Source organism: Pristiophorus japonicus, chromosome 13, assembly GCF_044704955.1.
Source record: "Pristiophorus japonicus isolate sPriJap1 chromosome 13, sPriJap1.hap1, whole genome shotgun sequence".
Lineage (NCBI taxonomy): Eukaryota > Metazoa > Chordata > Chondrichthyes > Pristiophoridae > Pristiophorus > Pristiophorus japonicus.
The window spans coordinates 153,856,916-153,882,167 of record NC_091989.1 but is presented as its reverse complement, the minus strand read 5'-3'; the positions used below and the strand labels follow the sequence as shown (position 1 = coordinate 153,882,167).

General features: G+C 41.0%; 1 protein-coding gene across 7 annotated transcripts in view; it reads right to left on the bottom strand.

Annotated features, from left to right (window-relative positions):
* The window catches only part of ankrd11 (ankyrin repeat domain 11), a 273,694-nt gene that overhangs the window by 17,620 nt on the left and 230,822 nt on the right, over positions 1 to 25,252 (bottom strand). For 4 of the 7 annotated variants that reach the window (XM_070898151.1, XM_070898150.1, XM_070898152.1 and 1 more), the window contains 3 exons: positions 17,087 to 23,760; positions 15,414 to 15,512; positions 7,510 to 7,653 (listed from right to left, as the gene is read on the bottom strand). In XM_070898151.1, the coding sequence (XP_070754252.1) occupies positions 7,510 to 7,653; positions 15,414 to 15,512; positions 17,087 to 23,760 (6,917 nt within the window). Of the gene's footprint in view, positions 1 to 6,855; positions 6,912 to 7,509; positions 7,654 to 13,827; positions 14,115 to 14,166; positions 14,428 to 15,413; positions 15,513 to 17,086; positions 23,761 to 25,252 lie in introns of those variants that run through there. The other 3 variants (XM_070898153.1, XM_070898154.1, XM_070898156.1) reach the window with 3 other exon arrangements.

Below are 25,252 nucleotides of genomic sequence, written 5' to 3'. Positions count from 1 at the left end.
GTAACAAGATAGACAAACTAGTGGCACAAATTGAGATAAATGGATTTGATCTAACAGCCATTACAGAGATGTGGTTGCAAGGTGATCAAGGTTGGGAACTAAATATTCCAGGGTTCTTGGCGTTTTGAAAAGACAGGCAAAATGGAAAAGGAGGGGGGTAGCCCTGATAATAAAGGATGACATAAGGACAGGAGAGAGAAAGGATCTCGACTCGGAAGATCAGGAAGTAGAATCAGTATGGGTGGAGATAAGGAATAACAAGGGGCAGAAAACACTGGTGGGCCCCCTAACAGTAGCTATACCGTTAGACAGAATATTAATCAAGCAATAGTAGGAGCTTGTAACAAAGGTAATGCAACAATCGTGAGGGATTTTAATCTTCATGTAGACTGGACAAATCAAATTGGCAAAGGTAGCCTGGAAGATGAGTTCATGGAATGCATTCGGGACAGTTTCCTAGAACAATACGTTATGGACCCAACCAGGGAACAGTCTATTTTAGATCTTGTTTTGTGTAATGAGACAGTTAAGGATAGCATAAGATGGAAAGAAGCAGCTTATAATGTTGCGAAGAATAGTAGTAAGCCGGAGGATTGCGAGTTTCAGAAACAAGCAAAGAATGATTAAAAAGTTGATAAAAGGGAAAAAAATAGATTGAGAGAAAACTAGCAAGAAATATAAAAACAGATTGTAAGAGCTTCTACAAGTATGTAAAAAGGAAGAGAGTAGCAAAAGTAAACATTGGTCCCTTAGGGGCTGAGACAGGAGAAATTACTATGGGGAATAAGGAAATGGCAGAAATGTTAAACAAATATTTTGTATCTGTCTTCACTGTAGAAGATGCAACAGGCATACCTAAAATGGTGGGGAACCAAGGGTCTAACGAGGGTGAGGAACTTAATGTAATTAATATAAGTAGTGAAAAAGTACGAGAGAAACTAATGGGACTAAAGCCAACAAATCCCCTGGACCTGATGGCCTACATCCTAGGGTTCTAAAAGAGGTGGCTGCAGAGATTGTGGATGCATTGATTTTGATATTCCAAAATTCTCTAGATTCTAGAATGGTCCTAATGGATTGGAAGATAGCAAGTGGAACACAGATATTCAAGAAGAGGGAGAGAGAAAACAGGGAACTACAGCCAGTTAGCCTGACATCAGTCATCAGGAAAATACTGAAATCCATTGTTAAGGAAGTGGTATCAGCACACTTAGAAAATCATAACATGATTAGGCAGAGTCAACATGGTTTTATGAAAAGGAAATAGTTTTTGACAAATTTATTAGAGTTCTTTGAGGATGTAACTAGCAAGGTAGATAAAGGGGACCAATGGATGTAGTATATATTGGATTTCCAAAAGACATTCGATAAGGTGCCACATAAAAGGTTATTACACACGTTAAAGGCTCGTGGGATGTATTAGCATGGATAGCGGATTGGTTAACGGGCAGCAAACAGAGAAATGGGTATTTTTCAGGTTGAAAGGCTGCAACCTTTGAGGTGTCACAAGGATCAGTGCTGGGGCCTCATCTATTTACAATCTATATTAATGACAGAGATGAAGAGACCGAGTGTAATGTATCCAAGTTTGCTGACAATACAAAGCTAGGTGAGACAGTAAGCTGTGAGGAGAACAGAGTCTACAAAGGGATATAGATAGACTAAGTGAGTGGGCAGTAAGATGGCAGATTGACTATAATGTAGGGAAATGTGAGGTTATTCACTTTGACAGGAAGAATAGAAAAACAGAATATTTTTTAAATGGCAAGATACTTTTAAAGGTTACAGGTACAGCAAATGAGGATGGCAAATGGCATGTTGTTCTTTATTGCAAGGGGGTTGGTGTACAAGAGTAAGGAAGTCTTGCTACAATTGTACAGGGCCTTGGTGAGACCACACCTGGAGGACTGTGCACAGTTTTGGTCTCCTTATCTAAGGAAGGATATACTTGCCTTAGAGGCGGTGCAACAAAAGTTCATTAGATTGATTCCTGGGATGAGGGAGCTGTCTTACGATGAGAGATTGTGTAGAATTGGCCTATACTCTCGGGCATTTAGAAGAATGAGAGGCGATTTCATTGAAACATACAAGATTCTGAAGGGGACTGACAAGGTAGATGCTGAAAAGTCTTTCCCCCTGGCTGGAGTGTCTAGAACTAGGGGGCACAGTCTCAGGATAAGGGATATGCCATTTAAGAGAGATGAGGAGGAATTTCTTCACTCAGGGGGTTGTGAATCTTTGGAATTCTCTGCCCCAGAGGGCTGTGGATTCTGTGTCTGAGTATATTCATGGTTGAGATAGATAGATTTTTGGAGTCATGTGTAATCAAGGGATAAGGAGATTGGGTGGGGAAGTGGAATTGAGGTCGATGATCAGCCATGATCTTGAATGCAGGCTCGACGGGCCTTTTGGCCTACTCCTGCTCCTATTTCTTATGATCACAGGGTAATAGATGAACGGGACCTGATGCGAGTTAGGACATGGGCATGGGAGGGTAGAATGTGGGAGGCTGGCTGGAATTGCGTTGGGATAGTCAAGTCTATAGGAAACAAAGGCATGGATGAGGGTTTCAGCAGCAGATAAACTGAGGCGGGGCAGAGTCGGGCGATGTTCCGGAGGTGGAAATCGGCAGTCTTAGTGATTGAGCGGCTATGCTCAATCTCAGGATCAAATATGGCACCAAGGTTGCGAATAGAAACATAGAAAATAGGTGCAGGAGTAGGCCATTCGGCCCTTCTAGCCTGCAGCGCCATTCAATGAGTTCATGGCTGAACATTCAACTTCAGTGCCCCATTCCTGCTTTCTCGCCATACCCCTTGATCCCCCGAGTAGTAAGGACCTCATCTAACTCCTTTTTGAATATATTTAGTGAATTGGCCTCAACAACTTTCTGTGGTAGAGAATTCCACAGGTTCACCACTCTCTGGGTGAAGAAGTTCCGCCGCACCTCGGTCCTAAATGGCTTACCCCTTATCCTTAGACTGTGACCTCTGGTTCTGGACTTCCCCAACATTGGGAACATTCTTCCTGCATCTAACCTGTCTAACCCCGTCAGAATTTTAAATGTTTCTATGAGGTCCCCTCTCATTCTTCTGAACTCCAGTGAATACAAGCCCAGTTGATACAGTCTTTCTTGATAGGTCAGTCCCGCCATCCCGGGAATCAGTCTGGTGAACCTTCGCTGCACTCCCTCAATAGCAAGAATGTCCTTCCTCAGGTTAGGAGACCAAAACTGTACACAATTACTCCAGAGGTGTGACCTCACCAATGCCCTGTACAACTGTAGCAACACCTCCCTGCCCCTGTACTCAAATCCCCTTGCTATGAAGGCCAACATGCCATTTGCTTTCTTAACTGCCTGCTGCACCTGCATGCCAACCTTCAATGACTGATGTACCATGACACCCAGGTCTCGTTGCACCTTCCCTTTTCCTAATCTGTCACCATTCAGATAATAGTCTGTCTCTCTGTTTTTACCACCAAAGTGGATAACCTCACATTTATCCACATTATACTTCATCTGCCATGCATTTGCCCACTCACCTAACCTATCCAAGTCGCTCTGCAGCCTCACAGCATCCTCCTCGCAGCTCACACTGCCACCCAACTTAGTGTCATCCGCAAATTTGGAGATACTACATTTAATCCCCTCATCTAAATCATTAATGTACAGTGTAAACAGCTGGGGCCCCAGCACAGAACCTTGCGGTACCCCACTAGTCACTGCCTGCCATTCTGAAAAGTACCCATTTACTCCTACTCTTTGCTTCCTGTCTGACAACCAGTTCTCAATCCATGTCAGCACACTACCCCCAATCCCATGTGCTCTAACTTTGCACATCAATCTCTTGTGTGGGACCTTGTCGAACGCCTTCTGAAAGTCCAAATATACCACATCAACTGGTTCTCCCTTGTCCACTCTACTGGAAACATCCTCAAAAAATTCCAGAAGATTTGTCAAGCATGATTTCCCTTTCACAAATCCATGCTGACTTGGACCTATCATGTCACCTCTTTCCAAATGCACTGCTATGACATCCTTAATAATTGATTCCATCATTTTACCCACTACCGATGTCAGGCTGACCGGTCTATAATTCCCTGTTTTCTCTCTCCCTCCATTTTTAAAAAGTGGGGTTACATTGGCTACCCTTCACTCTATAGGAACTGATCCAGAGTCAATGGAATGTTGGAAAATGACTGTCAACGCATCCACTATTTCCAAGGCCACCTCCTTAAGTACTCTGGGATGCAGTCCATCAGGCCCTGGGGATTTATCGGCCTTCAATCCCATCAATCTCCCCAACACAATTTCCCGGCTAATAAGGATTTCCCTCAGTTCCTCCTCCTTACTAGACCCCCCCGACTCCTTTTATAACCGGAAGGTTGTTTGTGAATACCGAACCAAAGTACTTGTTCAATTGGTCCGCCATTTCTTTGTTCCCCGTTATGACTTCCCCTGATTCTGACTGCAGGGGACCAACGTTTGTCTTTACTAACCTTTTTCTCTTTACATATCTATCGAAACTTTTGCAATCCGTCTTAATGTTCCCTGCAAGCTTCTTCTCATACTCCATTTTCCCTGCCCTAATCAAACCCTTTGTCCTCCTCTGCTGAGTTCTAAATTTCCCCCAGTCCCCAGGTTCGCTGCTATTTCTGGCCAATTTGTATGCCACTTCCTTGGCTTTAATACTATCCCTGATTTCCCTTGATAGCCACGGTTGAGCCACCTTCCCTTTTTTATTTTTACGCCAGACAGGAATGTACAATTGTTGTACTTCATCCATGCGGTCTCTAAATGTCTGCCATTGCCCATCCACAGTCAACCCTTTAAGTATCATTCGCCAATCCATCCCAGCTAATTCACGCCTCATACCTTCAAAGTTAGCCTTCTTTAAGTTCTGGACCATGGTCTCTGAATTAACTGTTTCATTCTCCATCCTAATGCAGAATTCCACCATATTATGGTCACTCTTCCCCAAGGGGCCTCGCACAACGAGATTGCTAATTAATCCTCTCTCATTACATAACACCCAGTCTAAGATGGCCTCCCCCCTAGTTGGTTCCTCGACATATTGGTCTAAAAAACCATCCCTTATGCACTCCAGGAAATCCTCCTCCACCGTATTGCTTCCAGTTTGGTTAGCCCAATCTATGTGCATATTAAAGTCACCCATTATAACTGCTGCACCTTTATTGCATGCACCCCTAATTTCCTGTTTGATGCCCTCCCGAACATCACTACTACTGTTTGGAGGTCTGTACACAACTCCCACTAACGTTTTTTGCCCTTTGGTGTTCTGTAGCTCTACCCATATAGATTCCACATCATCCAAGCTAATGTCCTTCCTAACTATTGCCTTAATCTCCTCCTTAACCAGCAATGCTACCCCACCTCCTTTTCCTTTTATTCTATCCTTCCTGAATGTTGAATACCCCTGGATGTTGCGTTCCCAGCCCTGATCATCCTGGAGCCACGTCTCCGTAATCCCAATCACATCATATTTGTTAACATCTATTTGCAGAGTTAATTCATCCACCTTATTGCGGATACTCCTTGCATTAAGACACAAAGCCTTTAGGCTTGTTTTTTTGAACACCCTCTGTCCTTTTAGAATTTTGCTGTACAATGGTCCTTTTTGTTCTTTGCCTTGGGTTTCTCTGCCCTCCACTTTTCCTCATCTCCTTTCTGTCTTTTGCTTTTGCCTCCTTTTTGTTTCCCTCTATCTCCCTGCATTGGTTCCCATCCCCCTGCCATATTAGTTTAACTCCTCCCCAACAGCACTAGCAAACACTCCCCCGAGGACATTGGTTCCGATTCTGCCCAGGTGCAGACCGTCCGGATTGTACTGGTCCCACCTCCCCCAGAACCGGTTCCAATGCCCCAGGAATTTGAATCCCTCCCTGCTGCACCATTGCTCAAGCCACGTATTCATCTGAGCTATCCTGTGATTCCTACTCTGGCTAGCATGTGGCACTGGTAGCAATCCCGAGATTCAGCCTCACAGTTGCCAGGGAGAGGGGTGGAGTAGCTGACTGGCCGATGTATGAAGGGAGCAGAACCACCGGTCTCTGGGAAACGCACAACATTTTGGTAACAAAAGCTGGAATAGTTTGCTGTAGGATTGGTACTAGCACAGTAGTCAAGCATGTTCAGAGGCCTGAAAAGCCCAGTTTCAAAAAGCAAACTACAAGGAAGCAGCACATTTGATACCTCAGAGTCCCGAGATGGTACATCGCTGCAGGCAAAAATGGACAGATTTTCAACAGGTCGTAGAAAATGTTATGATTAAGTTTACAAAATTTCATCTCATGAATCATTTAGGTTTTTATGTGAGAATTATTATTTTTAATACTACATGTATGTTTTTTGTACAATATCCTGACAGATGAAATATTTTGGCAATTTCAGTTTGCTGTTCATTGGTATTTTTCCTGCCTACTCAGTAATATCGCACGGTATCAGCTCTGTTCTGTTAATATTAATTTGCTTTATGAATATGGGAATTGAGCCAATCTAGCAAGCGTAATAGACAATGTTACATACATTTTGCATGTTTGAACTTAAAAGTGCAACATATACTCTCTCATGCACTATAAACACACACTAGATGCAAGATTTTTAATTATATAGATTAAATATTTCTGTTAATGTTATGAATATTTAAGTTGCTTTAAACAGTGAATGCTGATGTCAGCAGGGAGCACTGATACACAAGTACGACTGGCAAGATTAATGAAGTACCCCAAATTACAGATTCATACTGCATTTCCATGCACGTACACTTGTTTAAAATTAAATTAAGTGCACCCACACAAGCTTGCAACTGCACACTTACTTTAGTCACCACTTGTGACTTTTTAAAATGAGGGCTTCTGTTTTTCCTCAATTATAGGGGTGGCCTGTACAGCTGGCAATTTTTTTTTAAAAAACAAAGTGAACAAATTTTCAAAAACATTGTTACAGAGCAATTCCAGACTGCAAGAAGTTTAAATGCACGAATCACAATGCAGCAAACCGCTAAGCATTAAAAAAAACTTTTCTGCTGTAACAGGAGAAAATGAACTTAAGTGTGCAGAATGATGCCTTTTATTCAAGGAAATGGAATGGATTACCTGATGAAACTGGCTGTGCATGGGACAAATTTCTTACAGGAATAGTGTCTCTAGGCCATTCCTTTCCTTGTGGGATGAAGGCAGTCCTTTTTGCATATGCAGGTTGAACAAATGAGGTAGTATTTATCATTTTCCTGCATCAATTTCATATTTCTACTAATTTCAATGAAATGAACCACAGATGTTGTTGCAGGTGTGGTACAAAGAATAATAACAGCCAAAGCATAATTTCAGTTTGTGTTAATACTCAAAATGTAATACTCTACCGTCAAGTGAGAGGACTTACCGTTTTAAAAATCATAACGGCATTTCTATATGCGAAAGAGATCTCAAAATTGAAACTGGTACAAAGTGTTGGAGAAGAGTAGAAGTGTGCTAAATTTGTGCACTTACCTGATTTTCTGATGGCATGTTGTAAACCTCAGAGTCAAGTAACATTGTGCAGGCACTGAATGGCACTGCTTGATTTGCTATTGTTCTTGCTGCTCGACAGTGTACTCGGAGAATTTCTTGCTCACATGAAACTATCAGCTTCTCCTGATAAAGAAAAAAAATAATTATACCCCATAGTGTTTAAAACAGAAAATATGTTAAATAACAATCTGTAAAATATCTCGTTAGTAACTCATCTAAAACTTCTCGGTACAAAATATGTAGCAGGTAAGTTAATTAATACAACTAATAGCAAATTTCAGGTGGTGCTTGAGTTTAGAGAGAGCCACGTTGATGCAGCAGAAGACAGCGCTTAACTTATTTGTTAAAAATAAAATGAATGCATCAGTCAGACAAACTGTGAAAAGCAAAGAGGCAGAGAAAAGGAAAATACAAAGAAACGGCAATGTGAGAGAATGAAAAAGGCAGGAGCAGAGAGAGAAAAGAACGAAGCTGCATTTATATAATGTGTGTTCTGATGGAGGCAAATGAGATAGCAATGCCCCACAAACAGCAAACAATAAATATCAGTGAATCTGTTTTGGTGGTGCAGATTGTATCTTGGCCAGAGCACTGGGAGAATTCCCATGCTCTTCAAATTGTGCCATGGCATTCTTTAACATCTCATTCAAAAGATGGCACCCCCAACAATGCAGCACTCCCTCAGTACTGCACTGAAGTGTCAGCCTAGATTATGTGCTTAAGTCCTGGAGTGGAGCTTGAACGTATGCCTTCAGAATCAGAGGGGAATGTGCTACCAACTGAGCTAAAATGAAGCTGAGTGACAGAGAAATAAAATATATTACTGTCACTTTCACACCATATGGAAGGAAGTAGCATTGGCACTAATTTCATAGAAATGCAACTATGTTCTTACGTGTTACATAAGAACATAAGAAATAGAGCAGGAGTAGGCCATACGATCCCTCGAGCCTGCTCCGCCATTTAATAAGATCATGGCTGATCTGATCATGGACTCAGCTCCACGTCCCCGCCCGCTTCCCATAACCCCTTATTGTTTAAGAAACTGTCTATTTCTGTCTTAAATTTATTCAATGTCCCAGCTTCCACAGCTCTCTGAGGCAGCGAATTCCACAGATTAACAACCCTCAGAAGAAATTTCTCCTCATTTCTGTTTTAAATGGGTGACCCCTTATTCTAAGATCATGCCCTCTAGTTCTAGTCTCCCCCATCAGTGGAAACATCCTCTCTGCATCCACCTTGTCAAGCCCCCTCATCATCTTATACATTGATAAGATTACCTCTCATTCTTCTGAATTCCAATGAGTAGAGGCCCAACCTGCTCAACCTTTCCTCATAAGTCAACCCCTCATCCCCGGAATCAACCGAGTGAACCTTCTCTGAACTTCCTCCAAAGCAAGTATATCCTTTCGTAAATATGGAAACCAAAACTGCCTCACCAATATCTTATATAACTGTAGCAAGATTTCCATGCTTTTATACTCCATCCCCTTTGCAATAAAGGCCAAGATACCATTGTCCTTCCTGATCACTTGCTGTACCTGCATACTATCCTTTTGTGTTTCATGCACAAGTACCCCCAGGTCCTGCTGTACTGCAGCACTTTGCAATCTTTCTCCATTTAAATAATAACTTGCTCTTTGATTTTTTTTTCTGCCAAAGTGCATGATCTCACACTTTCCAACATTATACTCCATCTGCCAAATTTTTGCCCACTCACTTAGCCGGTCTATGTCCTTTTGCAGATTTTTTGTTTCCTCCTCACACATTGCTTTTCCTCCATCTTTATATTGTTCGAATTTGTCCTGACCGAATTTTGCTTTTCCAAATGTCCTGCTACTGCTTCATTAATAATGGACTCCAACATTTTCCCAACCACAGATGTTACTCTAACTTGTCTATAGTTTCCTGCTTTTTGTTCGCCTCCTTTTTTAAATAGGGGTGTTACATTTGCAGTTTTCAAATCTGCTCGGACCTCCCCAGAATCCAGGGAATTTTGGTAAATTACAACCAATGCATCCACAACCCCTGCTGCTACTTCTCTTAAGGCCCTAGGGTGCAAGCCTTCAGGTCCAGGGGATTTATCTACCTTTAGTCCCATTATCTTACTGAGTACCACCTCCTTAGTGATTGTGATCGTGTTAAGCTCCTCCCCCTCATAGCCCCGAGACTATCCACTGTCGGAATATTGTTAGTAACCTCCACCGTAAAGACTGATACAAAATAATTGTTCAGAGTTTCTGCCATCTCCATGTTCCCCATTACTAATTCTCCGGTCACGTCCTCTAAGGGACCAACATTTACTTTAGCCACCCTTTTCCTTTTTATATACCTCTAGAAACTCTTGCTATCTGTTTTTATATTTTGTACTAGTTTACTTTTATAGTCTTATCTTCCCTTTCTTAATCATTTTTTTAGTCGTTCTTTGCTGGCTTTTAAAAGCTTCCCAGTTTTCTGTCCTCCTACTAGTTTTGACCACTTTGTAAGACCTTGTTTTTAATTGGATACCATCCTTTATTTCTTTCGTTAGCCACAGATGGCTATCCGTTCCCTTACATCCTTTCCTCCTCACTGGAATATATTTTTCTTGGGAGTTGTGAAATAGCTCCTTCAATGTACACCACTGTTCATCAACCGTCCTACACTTTAATCTATTTTCCCAGTCCACTTTACCCAACTCTGCCCTCATACCGTCATAGTCTCCTTTATTCAAGCTTAGTACGCTGGTTAGAGATCCAACTTTCTCACCCTCCATCTGAATTTGAAATTCAATCATGCTATGATCACTCATTCCGAGGGGATCCTTTACTAGGAGATTGTTTATTAATCCTGTTTCATTACACAGGACCAGATCTAAGATAGCCTGCTCCTTGGTTGGTTCCATTACATACTGCTCAAGGAACCCATCCCTTCTGCACTCTATGAACTCCTCCTCAAGGCTACCCTGACCAATTTGATTTGTCCAATCAATATGGAGGTTAAAATCGCCCATGATTATTGCCGTTACCCTTTTTACAAGCCCCCACTATTTCCTGGTTTATGCTCCGACCAACTGTTAGGGGGCCTATATACTATGCCCACCAGTGACTTTTCCCCCTTATTGTTCCTTATCTCCACCCAAACTGTTTCAACACCCATATCATTTGAGCCAATATCGTTTCTTACTATCAGTGAGTCCATCCTTTATCAATAGAGCAACCCCACCTCCTTTTCCTTTTTGTCTGTCCTTCCGGATTGTCAAGTACCCCTGAATATTTAATTCCCAGTCCTGGTCACCTTGCAACCATGTCTCTGGAATGGCTATCAGATCATACCCATTTGTCTCAACTCATCTATTTTGTTACAAATGCTACGTGCATTTAGACAAAGTGCCTTTAAGTTTGTTTTTTTAATCCTTTTTTCCTATTTGTTTCCTCTCTCCTTCAAACTCACTTTCTTTATTTTTGCTTTCTAATTCCAGCTTTACTCCCCTCCCTACTGAATCTATTTTCAGGTTCCCATCCCCCTGCCAAACTAGTTTAAACCACCCCCCGCTCCCCACGAAGATATTGGTCCCGGCTCTGTTGAGGAGTAACCTGTCCAGTTTGTACAGGTCCCAATGCCTCAGGAAACTAAAGCCTTCCTGCCTGCACCATCTTTCCAGCCACGTGTTCATCTGCTCTATCCTCCTCTTTCTGTACTCACGAGCATGTTTTTCTACCCACTTGCATTATTCTGATGTTGGGTAAGATATGAGGACTACAAGTGTACACTCAAACAAAAGCATGAAGCATTGCTCCATGATTGCCCACAGTACTAATGCATTTATTTGTAAAATTATCAGAAGACAAGACTCAGTCACTAACAATAACAGAAGATTCAGTGTGTTTGAATCAGCGAACTATTAAGGTAATATCTGGTCATCTGCCCAGGTGTAATGTGACAAATACTGCAGCTTTAAACTATGTTTGTGTTTTCAAATATGAGGCAATGCTTCAAGTGTGTAGCTGAATCAAATGAGAATCTCATACTTATGATTTACCCAATGCTTGCAGCCGTGGGAGTCCATATAGCTACTGGGGCGTGCAATATTAGTGCCACTTTAGAAGTACAGGTATTGTACAAGTATGAATAGAAACCTACTATATAATATGTAATTTGAGACAGTAAGATAATAAATGAGATCAAATACTATGAACTGTCATTTTTCACAAGTCTGTTTTATGTACAACTCAATCCCATTTCCCTACAAATCTAGGCAAACAACATGTGGCATAAAATTCGGATCCGTAGCATCCAGAGTGCCCTTAGAGCTCCAAAATGGTGTTTGCGGAGTGCATGTACACACTTGTGGGGCAAATCACACCAAACGCCATATTGATGAGGGGGTTAGCGAGCACGCAAGCACTGAACGTCAGCTAGAAGTATGCAGAGCAGACAGGTCATGACATCAATCAGCATGCAATGCTACTTTGGTGCCAATAGCGCAATTTTGGAGCTCACTGATCCAGTTAACACCCTCTCTCAACATCTCACAGGTGAACATATGTTCAGCAGCAGGAAAGACCACCCCACCACTGCTCCCAACCAGTGCTATTTAAAGGGATCAGCTAATTACACGTTAGTTGTTGGTTGATTTCTTCTGGCTGTTGCTACGATTCTACAAGTGTTTGGTGTTTTCTATCGTTGTTTCAAGATGCAAAAGTCTACAGGGAGTGGTATGGCAGGTGCCGAGGACTGTTTCCTAATTTCAAAGGCTTCTGTACAAACCACTTGCTGCCAGACATGGATGCACTAGTAGGAATTCCCTTTCGAATACAGCTGTCTTGGAGAATGAACAGAGGCCACGCAGAGCAGGACAAGCTGCTCGACGTGGGAGGAAAGAAAAAGACTTGAATTTATATAGTGCCTTTCACGACCACCGGATATCTCAAGGTGCTTTATCGCCAATGAAGTACTTTGAGTGTAGTCACTGTTGGAATGTGGAAAACGTGGCAGCCAATTGGCACACAAGCAAGCTCCCACAAACAGCAATGTGATAATGAGAGGCTAACTTGTTTTTTGTTATATTGATTGAGGGATAAATATTGGCCAGGACATCGGAGATAACTCCGCTGCTCTTCTTTGAAAATAGTGCCATGGGATCTTTTACATCCACTTGACACAGCAGACGGGGCCCTCAGTTTAATGTCTCATCCAAAAGACTGCACCTCAGATAGTGCAGCACTTCCTCAGCACTGCACTGGACTATCAGCCTAGTTTTGAACCCACAGCCTTCTGAGAACGAGGAGGAGAAGGCCTCGCAGCAGGAGTCCATAACTGCCAGGAGTGTTCAGGGAGCAATTTTCCTACTTGAACCTCAGCGAGGAACAATGTCCGAGACGTCTGCACTTCAGTAAGGACATCCTCACTGAAATCTGCCACCTGTTACAGCCACAACTGCAACCTCTGAGCAGGACAAGGGCCACATTGCCACTGGGTGTGAAGGTCACTGTGCCAATGAAATGTTATGCACCTGGCTCCTTCCAAACCAAATTTAAGCATCAAATCATGCCATATTGCATGTCAATATAAACTAAATCGCCCTTGTGCATTCCTTTAATGCCAGTCTTCTGTGTGCCTTTGCCTGTTGTAGTGCCTTTACGCAATGCTACCCCAGTGGCTGCCGCATGGTTTGTGGAAGGCTGCTGATTTTCAGTGGAGGAGACTGCAGATAGCCTTGGAGGACGACCTTAAGCAGCTCTGGGCCTAGAAGGCCCAGCTGCGAATTGCACTATCTCGGCATGGGCAGCAGCAGTCTGGACTGGTTGGCTGATGGGCAACAGCAAGGGCACTGGCAGAGTGGCAGTGGTGAGAGGACAATTGCTGTCATCCTGAGCAAGGACAGCAGGTTTGCGCTCCATGGAGCCACTGCCACACCTTGGGGCAGTGCTTCAACAATCCGAGTTGGAGAACAGATTGCTGGACAGCTGACACTCTGCAAACCCCTTTGAACACTAATCCAAAGCAATGATGGTAGCAGTCCAAGCTTGCATGGGAGCAATTTGACCTTGCATTATAGCAGTCTGAGCTTCCACTGCAGCATTCAGACGTTTGGTGGCTGCTGCTTGTGCTGCAAAAGACGACGAGACATCGGCCATCAGATGCTGCATCATGGTAGGGTCCACAAATATGCGAATGGATGGAAGGGCTCCAAACTCTGCGCAAAGCCCTGTGCTAAGTTGGTGCCGGACCTCTCCATGCTCCTTGACATTGCACGCAGGCTTTCGAATGCATCAAGCATTTTGTTGTGTCTGCCCATCATCCTTCTTAAGTAGCTTGCCCCATCAAAGTCCTCATCTGAGTGCTCTGCAGCAGAATGTGTGCTACCTCGCCCTCCAGCAAGCTGGCAGCTGCGCTATCCTTTCCCCTGTTCTGGCTGTAGGCCACTCCTGCTAGGTGCTTCACGGCATGCAGTTCCCGCCTGTACGATATCCTCCAAGATAGGCGTAGGATCAGTATCTGAGCTGGTGGCGGCGACTGTTAAATTGAGTGACTGTGTCTTCGCCATCACTGTCTTCTTGCTCTTCCACCAATGCCTGGCCCAGGTGGCAATACTTGGGTATCTGAAAGGATAAAGGCATACGGGTAAGGTTATGGTGAGGGGGAAGCCGGGGTTAGAGATGCATGCTTACACCATCTAAAGCTTGTAAATCAGAAGAGATTGTGGGGTTTGCAGGGAAGTGGGATGCGAGAAGGAGGATTAGCTATGAGGATACCGTCATCTTCGATGGTTTTAGCCCCGCCACTGACCACGGCCTCAGTAATGGTCATTCCAATAATGGCCAGCATGGTCTCCTCCATGGGGGTTGGGATATGCAGAAGTGTCTGTCCCCCTCCTGTTCAGTCCTGCTGCTTCCGGTTGTGTGCCAACTTGTCCTGCAAGAGGGAGGGAAGTGTGTTAGTGAGTGTTGTGCAATCTGTTTGGCTGATGTGGCTGTCATGTTTGAATAGCTGGCAGTGTGTGCAAGCTGTGAGATATGGGTGTGAGGCTTGCAGCAGTACAAAGTGTGTGAGAGCAAGGTGAAGCATATGAATGTTAGGTATGAGGCGAGATTGTTGGTAGGCGAGCGATGGGGTGTGGGGCATTGAGCAGTGGCTGAAGCTCGTGTTGCATTTGGTAGGGTATGACATATGAAGATGCATCGTTGACCGTGACCACCCGTGTGAGGTCATTGAACTTGCGACACTACTTCCAGGTCCTCGGGGCTCGACTCCCGGCATTGACCTCCACAGCTATCTGCTCCCACTGCCTTCTGAGTGTATGTCTGGAGGGCCTCCTGAAATAGGACAGATCTCCTCCTTTTCACCTCCTCTACCAAGGCCTCCAGTGTAGCATCCAAAAACCTTGGAGCCCCTTTTCTCCCATGTTGTGCCATTTTCACTGTTTCCCAGGTCATATTCACTTCAATGAACGACTTTCAGCACCTGCTCCAGCCACAATGCACCCCCTCTTTAAGAGGCGCAGGCAAGCATTAACTGGTACTAGCAAGTAACGATTTTGCGTGCAGCCAATAAACAGCGTGATAAGCACAGGCTGCATAGTGAAATCATTGAAATTAGCAGGCAGCATTAAGTTGGCGTGCTGCCTGCATTACACTGAACGGGCGCAGGTAAATCACGCATCACAATCCTTGCGCCCGTTTTCAGGAGCTATCGAATTTAGCCCCCAGGGGATCTCCAAACAACAACAGTATCTAGATCTGTCATCCATTTACAAAAAATGAACTTTAATCTTAGCACACAACTCTATTCAGACTGGAATTAGCCTTTAAATGAATTTTAATAGTTCTATCAAATTGTAGATTCAGGAAAAAAGATATTTCAACTGGCAAATGGACTTGTTTAAAAGGAACATAATTTACCCGCTCAATGCTATGTTGAAGGCGCAGTTTTCCGCGCACTGCTTCCTGCTGTCTGAAAAGTTCTTTCAACGGCTCACACAAAGATGGAGGTGGCGCAATCTATGAAGTTGAAAAGGTTAGTTTATTAAAGCTGAAATTTTTCACATTATTTATTATTCATTCTTGACATTTTTAAAAGTTTGTCTACAAACATTACCAAATACGTTCAGATATAATTTGTTTACTCCAGCTACGCCACCTACCATCAATATATATGTGTACCTAATGCCACTTACCATGTACATGCATCTTTCAAAAACAAACTTTAAAAATAAGCTGCATTAATAAATCGAAAAGATTTATTCTACATCCAAATCATAACAAAAAATATTAAGGCTGGAGCCAAACAATAGCAGTTTGTAGTCAATTCAGTAGATTGTCACTCATGTTTCTTACCCATTTGACTGGCTAAGTCTTAAAAGTCCTTAATGGGGCAGAAATCCCAGCTGCCCCAGGTACATATGAAGTGTACACGGACCCGGGAAGGCATCGTAAAAGCCGGTTTTCGACAGATCCTCCGTATCCCCACAGCCAAGACATTCACATGGGCAAGATGGTGGTATTTACCCATCTCTTGCCCAGAGAATGTCCTGAAAACTCTTGCACTTGGTAAAAGCAGGCACATAGCCTACTTTTACCAGCATGAGTTTTAAAAACTTACAAAAACATTAAAATAAAATGTAAAAAACACATTTTAATGTTAAAAACCCTGCCCACTAAGGTAAGTTTATTTTAAACCTTAATTACAAAACTTTAAAAAAAAAATTAAATAAAAAAAAAAAATCGAAAATATATTATTTTTTTCTAAGACATTTATTAACTTTAATTTCAATTAATTTTAATTATGTGAGGTGTGTTTCTTATTTTTTATTATGGTGTTTAGTGTTTGTTTTTTTCTCATTAATGGCAATGAGAACTTGTCGATACGGAGTTCTCATTGCTATTAATGAGAATGCTGTGGAATACTTTACCTGCACCTTCCGCATTGGAACATCGAGGACTGGAGCGCGCTCCGCAGTCCGGGAAGAGAAGGCCTCCCCACCGGAATCCCAGGTGCCTCCGGGACCACCGGCTAAATTCGTAAAAATTCTCCGATGAGGCGTTCGTTCGAAAGAAGCCTCCAACCAAAATTTCAGGGCCATTGAAAAAAGTTAGGGTGTTGCAAGAATATTTAAAGCAACTGTCAATATCTAGGTTTCATGTGTATTTTTAACAATGAGCGATATCAGACAAAGCTCCAATGTAATAACAAAGTAGTAACTTCAGTTTTGGACAATATATTCCACTAGACAAATTACTGTTGATAACAGATATTATTGCTTTGAGGAACTAGATTTTTAATTTCCACAGAAATACTTCAGTGGCTGCAATGGGGAAGGGGTTGGAAATCAGCCACGGTTCTGCTACCAACTGCTATCCAGTGACTGTGGCTAGAATGTGCGTGTTTATGCAGGTTGAGATTGGGCGAGAACGTGATGATTCGGAATGGTCATGCTGTCCTACTTTGAATCGGCTAGGCTCACACATGAAGGTTAATTACTTGGGCAGGGTACCAGGCCATGGAACTGTACCTTAGCAAGAATAGAAGGGAGAAAATTGGGAGGAAAAATTAACAGATCAAGGCTTCCACTTACCACTGGAATATGGAGTTTGCTGAGAGGCTTTCCATCCAGCAAATAGGAACCAGTATAAGTGACATATTCAGCATAGCACTGAGGTGCTTGTGGGATAATACAGCACAGGATTTTACGTTTTTCTTCAATCTTTTTACGAATTTGAAGGTACTCAAAATAGGGGTTTGATCTGTCACTGTGATATGGTTCAATCGTATCTAGTTTAATTGCATCAACAATAGCTGCCAATGTTTGCTGGATCATTTCTCGGGTCTGCTGTGCTGATGGGTTGAGAATGATTGGTTGATGATTTGCACGAGGGATTTTTCGCTTGCGTGGATGCTGCGCTTGTGTATCGTCCTCCTCTACTATTCGTCCTTTTGCTTTTCCTAATTGAGCTGGAGCAGTATCCTTCTCCAAAATGGCAGTGTTATTTTGTTTGCTTTGATTAGCCAACATTTGTGCTCGGTTCCTTGTGATTCGTTGAGGAATCTCTTCTACTTTGGTTGCCTTTGCTGCCTCAGTTATTGGTTTAACTGTTGCCTCTGTAGCTTCAGGTACTGTGAGAATGGTATCATCTGCCAAAGAATTAGGAGCAACTTCCACAGCTTTATCTTCAAATTCTGTACTCGATTCAGAATGTTGCACTGAAAGCTGCTGAGCATCATTTTCTTCAATCTCTTCAGTACTTACTGAGGTCTTTTCTACAGTTACGTTACTAACACTTTCCTCAATTTTATCCTCTGCTAATGTAGGCTCTGGCTTTAGACTCACACTAATAGCTTCATGTTCTTCCCCTGATGATACATCAGGATGATCTATACCTTCAGTATGAGTACTCATAGCTACAGAATCATTAGTGTAATTTATTTTAGCGATTTCTTCAGATTCGGGCTCTGTCATTTCAATGTCTGGGTCGTCTTTGTCTTGTAATGGCAGCATTGGAAGTGAAAATGGTCCCAGATCAAGTTCATCTATGGAATTTGGAAAAGGATCATTCCATGGTAAGGGTTGTTCCTGGACTTCAGAAGTAATATTCTGCTGTAGCTCATCACATTTTTCTGAAATTTTCATTGGTTCCTGCTGGCTTTCCACTGCCATGTTTTGTGTTTCTGGAGGTACATTAATAGCAGATTGATCAGGAAGTGGTTTGCAAGATTCAAATGGCGAATTTGTTCTAATAGGAGACATAAATGGGATAGCACCATCTAAAGCTGCTGACTCTTCACTTTGGTCCACTCCTGTCACATCACCTCCGTCTCCATCTTGACCCGAGTCAGGGATCGACATTGGGCACTGGACAGGGGATTCAGGGAAAGGAGATGAAACAGATGAAACAAATGGCACGGTTGTGGTATGCATGGTCTCTGAAGGACAAAGGGGCCTGGAAGGTTCACTGAGAGATCTTTGAGGTGACTTCAGCTGCAACTCAGAACACATTGACCAATTCACTGAATGATCCAATGAATTATCCATTGGGCTCAGACTGAGCTGTTCACATGGTCTGTGCAAAGATGATGTATAGCTTAGTTTATTCTGGGCTGAATCATTAGGAGTAAATGGGTCTCCAGATGAAGGCAGGAGACTGGCACTTAAAGCTGAATTAGGAGAAATCAAGGGAATACTTGGTTGCTGTTCTGAAGAATCTAATGGCAAACCAAAATCGGTAACTAAGCTATCTAGAGATGGCTCCAGTTGATCACATTTATATGATGGCAAAGGTTTTGCCTGCAAATGATTAAGTACACTTTCAGGTGAAGGGGTAAGATTTTCAGTAAATGACTTGGCCACTCCAGAACGGGACTGTTCCAATTGTGGTGGTGAAGTCCCATACTCAGGTGAAATATATGATGGGGACAAGCTAGAGAACTTCTCAGACTGAACAATTGATTTTTCCTCCATTGGCTGAGGAATAGAAGCTTCATAGTCTGCTGAAGTTGGCACACTCTGTTGCCTGTAGAATTTCTCAGAATTAATGTTAAATTCTTCTTCTGGTGGCCTCCTGGTATCCATCGACATTGATCGATAGAGGCTAGGGACGGTGCTAATTGGTGTCTGATTTGGATTCTCTTGAATGCTAGTGGGGACATTTATATATCTATCAAAAAAGGTAGGGGAGCAGGCATTCATGGATATTGCTGACATAGACACTGAATTTTGGGACTCTATTCCTTCAAACAGATCAGTAAAATCTTCATTCACACAGTTAGGAGTATGGGGCGTAGGCAGTAAGTCTTCATAACTTGGACAAGAAATCATTGGAGTCAGTTTTGGAACACCTGTGGGTCTATCTTGGTCAGATCTTGGTGAAGCAGGCAAATTCTCTTTCAGTCCAGGAGTGGAAAGCCAGTCTTTCACATCGGGACCGGTAACTGGCTGAGTCTTTATATCCGGTGACATAATGTGACCTGGTCCTTGATCTCTAAATTTTTTGTCCCTTTGTTGAGAGTCAAGTGAACCTGGTTTTTTGGTTAGCATATCAAAATTCTTCCTACGTATTTCTTCTGTACTTCTGATTTTTTCCCTAAACTTGGGATCTCCTGACCTGTGTCTCATCTTCTCCTTCAGTTTCATTCTTTCTTTATGCCTTTTGTGACGTTCTTCAATTTCTACATCTTTCTGGCTTAGCATACGCTCAAAGCTGGTCATCATCAGGTCTCCATCGCCTAAAAGCTTTTCCTTAGGCCTGTTGTCCTTACGGGATACTTCTTTTGACTGGTTTAGTTTATCGTTTTCATTCATTCTTAACTTAAGAGATTCACTTTTGTCCTTTTCTGCACCATCTTTGATTTTTTCCTTTTGTTTAATTTCATTATTTTTGAAACAGTCATCTTTTGTTTTTTCTTTGTTTCCACCTGATTCTCTAACTATTGGAAGAGAGTCTTTAAGTCCAGACTTTTGTTCTTCTTTTGAATGTTTGAAGACCATGGTCAATTCTCCATGTTTTTCCTTGTGCTTTTCTTTGTCATCTTTTGATTTGTCCTTATGTTTGTCTTTCTTTTTTTTGTCTTTATCCCTCTCCTTGATACTGATGAAAGCACTAGAAACTTTTTCTTTTTCTACTTTTTTAGAAAATTCCTTTTCAGGCTCACTCTTCTCTTTCTTCTCACTTAATGTAGCATCCCCACTTTTGTCCAGTTCATCATCTTTCTCAGCTTTTATAAGATGACTTATAAAATCACCATCAGACATCAAGGGCTCTCGTTCAAATGTTGGACCTTCTCTTTTACCAGCAGCTTCTTTGAATTCCTCAGACTTATCCCGTTTTTCTTTCTTCATCTTATCTTTTTCATGATTTTTTTTTGACGATGATGATGACGACGAATGCCTATTTCTCTCTTTTTCTTTGATTTTTTCTTGTGAATACAAAATGGAAAGAGAATCCTTTAACTTTTCCTTTGCAATATCTTGACCAATAGTCAAAACATCATTTAAACTACACATTGTGGAATCATGTGCTCGGTCTGTAAAGCTGTCAGATGAAATTTCACTTATCTTGTCATTGGAATCCTCTTTAAATTCATTGAAAGTTGTATCTTGCTGTTTTTCTGGGCATTTCCTTTCCTCTTCCGTAATATTTCCTTTTGAAAGCCTTCTTTCTTTTAATAAAAATTCTTTATCAGTTTTTTCCTTGGGCTTTCCTTTCAACTTATCATCATTGGAGTGTCGCTTTTCTGGAAGCTTTGGCTTGACTTTCTTTTCTAGGTTTGAATCTGTTGACACTCTGTCCTTTCTTTCCTTAAATTTATCAACTAGCTCTTTATCTTTCTTTTCTTTATGTTTTTCAGACAAACTTTTTTCTCTCTTGTCTTTCCCACAGTCTGTTAATATTTTATCCTTTTTCTTCTCTTTGAATTCTTTATCTTTCTGCTTCTCCGCTGAATGTTGTTTATCAGCGGAGTATTTTCGGTGTTTTTCAGTTGGAAACAGTTCCTTCTCTGCCTTCATCTCTTCTTTTTCAGGCAGTGAGTCACTTCTGCACATCTCATTACTCCCAAGTTCTCTGTCACAATAATCTAGATCATCCCCACTTTCATCTGTGAAGATGTCATTTGCTATGCTATGCCAGCTCTTTTCCTTTCCTAGTTCCAGATCAGTTACTTTTTGTTTATCTGATTTTTCTTTCTCTTTTCTTTCTGTAAAGTCTTTATCTTTTTCCATTACATTCTTCTCTCTCTTTTCTTTACTTAGTTCTGACATTTTTCTGTCCTTGTCTCGGCTGTAAAGATCTTTGTTCTTTTCCTTTTGTTCCCTTTTGTCTTTGAAACTACCCAACTCTCTGTATAGTTTTTCTTTATCAGTATCTTTGTCTTTTAAGAATTTATCATTCATGCTTTTCTCTATTTTTTCCTTTTCAATTTCCAAAGAAGCTTTCTCCTTCGACTTGTCTTTGTGTTTTTCAATTTTTATTTTGTCCTTCTTTTCAGTTCCATCTTTTTTGTCCTTCTCTTTCCCCGAATAATGTCTCTCCCTTGCTTCCAATGTTCTTCCACTGAAATCACCTTCAAGCTTCTCTTTAAAGAAACATTCACTTCCATACTCTTTTAAATCACTTTTGGAGACATCTTCTGGTTTTCCCTTAAGGTCTTTTCTTTCCTTGTTGAATTCAGAAATAGTGTCTTTGCGTTCTTTAATGCTTTCAATGGCATCTTTATCTTTTCGGTCTTTAATACTTTCATTAGAGTCTTTTCTTTTTTTATCCTTTTCCAGAAGACAGCCCTGACCCGACTTATGTTTATCAGATTGGTCCTTTTTCTTCTCTGCACTTTTTTCTACATACTCTCGATCTTTCTTTCTCAAGTAGTCTTTCTCATGACGCTTTTCATTTAGTTCTCGCCTTTCTTTTAACTTCGATTCCTTTTTCTTTTCCTTACATTCTTCTTTCATAGTTTCAACAACCAGTTTCCCTGCTGTGCCATCTTTGTGTTCCTTAAAGTCTTTAATTGGAATACTCCAATTATCTTCCCCTTTTAAATCATAGAAAGAAGAATCAGAGGACAAATCTGAAAACCATTTATCTTCATGATCAGACACACTGAACCTATCGTCACTGTCTATAAATTGACTCCTAATTTTCAGATCCTCATAATCTGACTCCTCTTTACGAGCCTTTTCTTTTTTCAGTTTTTCCTTGTCATCTTTTGGAGTCTTATCTTTATCTGGTTTTGAATGTTTTTCGCCTTTTGAACATTTGTCTTTTGCTTTTTTCTTTTTATCATCTTTGTGGATTTTAAGCTTTTCTTCTTTAGAAGATTTTTCTTTCTCTTTAAAGGGTTTTTCTTTATCTACTTTGAACATTTTGTCTTTCTCCTCTTTTACAGATTTGTAGTTATCTTTTGAGGAGTCTTTGAATTTCTTTAACTTTTCTTCTTTGCAGGCTTTCCCTGAATCATCTTTGAGTAACCAGTCTTTTTCTTCAGGTTTGACTTTTAAAAGCTTTTCTTTGTCTTCCTTCTTTAATTGTTCTTTGTCATGTTTAACTATTTTTACTTTATCAATCGAAAGGTTTTCATTTTCTGCACTTAAAGATTTGTCTGCTTTTTGCTTAGACGCCTCTATATCTAAATACTCACTTTTTGAAAATCTATCGTGGCCTGTCAGAATACTCTGTAATCTCCCTTTTTCCTTGTCTTTCATTTTGTGCTTGTGCTTCACTTTATGCTTTTTAACAACTTTGCCCTGCTTATCAAGTTTCCGAACTATTCCATCAGCGTTCAAAATCTTAAAGATATCTTCTGCCATTTTCTTCTCCGTAACATCTCCATCGATGAGGTTTTTCTTTTTATGGTCCTTCTTCTCTTTCATTTGTTTAACAGACTCTAAACTTGAACCTTCCGAAGAATAATCAGATTCACTTGTGATTCGCGTTCTCACAGACTCTGACAAAGAACTCACATCAGACCAGACTGGTGACATGTTTGATTTCCAACTATCAGCTCGCCAGGGTTTAGAATGTTGTTCCACAAGACTGGGAACATGCTTTGATGACACATAGCTCCCTTGAGAGGAAGAACAGGACGCAGACAGTGAAGAGAACATTGTTGATTCTTTCAGGCTCATATAAGAGTCCTTCATGCTAATTCCACTCTGTATGGAACCCTTATCCTCCTCCTCACTTTCTGAGTCATCACTTTCTGTTGCAGATGAATTGAATTGGTCTTCATCCTTACCCAATTGGACTTCCTTGTTTTTCACCTCTTTTTTCCATTTTTTTTTCGCTTTTGTTTTTTCCTTTTGCTGTTTTTTTACTGGTGACTCTCTTTGTTTAGAACTTGCATTGTGCAGACTGGAGTGCACCGGAGGCCTGGTAAGAGGAGGAGAGAAGCGTATTAATCTATCTTCTTCATCTGAGCTGTTTGTGTCAGATAAAATACGTCGTGGAGTTTTCTTTGGTGTTAGAAGAGAATTTTTAGAATACGTTTTTGTCTCTAATTTAGGAATAGAAATGCAACTGTTCATTTTTAAGTCCTTTCTATAATCTTTTTTCAGCAAATGTTTGTCGTCAACGGGTGGTACTCTATCTTCCTCATCATCCTCATCAAATTCATACTCATCCTTGACTGGTGTTGCTGTTTGAGATAACTCTTGTCGCTTGATTTTGTGCCTTAGGCCCTTCTCAAATTCAGAGTCTGTGTTATTACCATCAATTGAACTGGAGGGAGCAACTGAGGGAGCATCTTCATCTTCTGAAGTTTCTGTGTGGTAATAAAGTGCATAGAAATTAATATATGTAAGCAAATAATTTTACAGCACCACTTTAAAAACAATTTATAAAATGACACACATCCTTTGAGTTGTCCTGTACATAATACTGATGGAATATGGTGTACATTGATCTTTTGCGATTTTCTAGTCTTCGATACATCCATAATATTTCAATTGTATGTTTATTTTCACAGCAAAAATACTTAAGATAAATAATTTGAATAATATTTAACCATATTTGGTGACAGAAAAAGGTTGTCTATTACTTGGTGGACAATATTCTTTGTGCCAAGAATGAAAAAAATGGCAATAAAATCGTACATTCGCTATCCCTTCACCAGAACATGTGCTTTACATATGCAATAAGGTTGCATAAATAAAAATGTTACATTGAACAGCACTGATTAAACTGCCCAAACCAGAGACCATAAATATGATGGTCACAAATAAATCCAATAGGGAATTTAGGAGAAACTTCTTTACCCAGAGTGTGGTTAGAATGTGGAACGTGCTACCAAAAGACACGGAGTAGTTGAGGGGAATAGCATAGATGCATTTAAAGGGAAGCTTGATCAGTACACGAGGGAGAAAGGAATACAAGGATGTATTGAAAGGGTTAGTTTAAGTAGGCTGGGAGGAGCATAAACACTGGCATAGACCAGGTGGACCAAATGGCCAGTTCAGTGCTGTAAAATACTATGTAATCATAAAGAACAAAACTGGGACTTGGGGAAAATGGCCAGAACAATGTCAGCAATTTACTATCAGAACTGTAATAAATTTCTGACTGGACCTTTAAAGAAGGGACACAAATTACCCATTTGTTGTATTACGCCAAATTAAAATATCATTTTCGTAAATCTGATTCTAAAGAATTGGCAAATGGGATACTTATCACCTCAAAGTTTAATTGTTTGAGGACTGAAATGTAATCAAAAGTAACATTAAAGTTAATGTATTTTGAAAGATGCAGACTTTATTAGAATCATATAGCTCAGAAGGAAGCAATTTGGCTCATAGGGGCCAAGTTTCGGCCTGAGTTGCTCCTGTTTTTTTGGAGCAACTGGTTTAGAATGGAGTATCGTAGAAATTTGAATTCTCGGCATTTAGTTTGCTCCAGTTCTAGTCAGTTAGAACAGAACAGAATTTTTTTTCCAAAAGGGGTCGTGTCCGGCCACTTACGCCTGTTTTCAAAGTTTAGGCAGTGAAAACTTACTCCAAACTAACTTAGAATGGAGTAAGTGAAGATTTTTGTACGTTCGAAAAAACCTTGTCTACACTTTAGAAAATCAGGCGTAGGTTACAAATTAGGCGTAGGGAATGGGGGGGGATTTAAAAGGGAAGTTTACAAACATTAAACACTTCAGTTTTACAAATAAAGAGCCATCAATAATAAATGATAAATACATCAATAAATCAATCAAAAAAATTAATAAAAATAATTAAAAAAAAAAAAACATTTTCTACTTACCGACTGCAGCA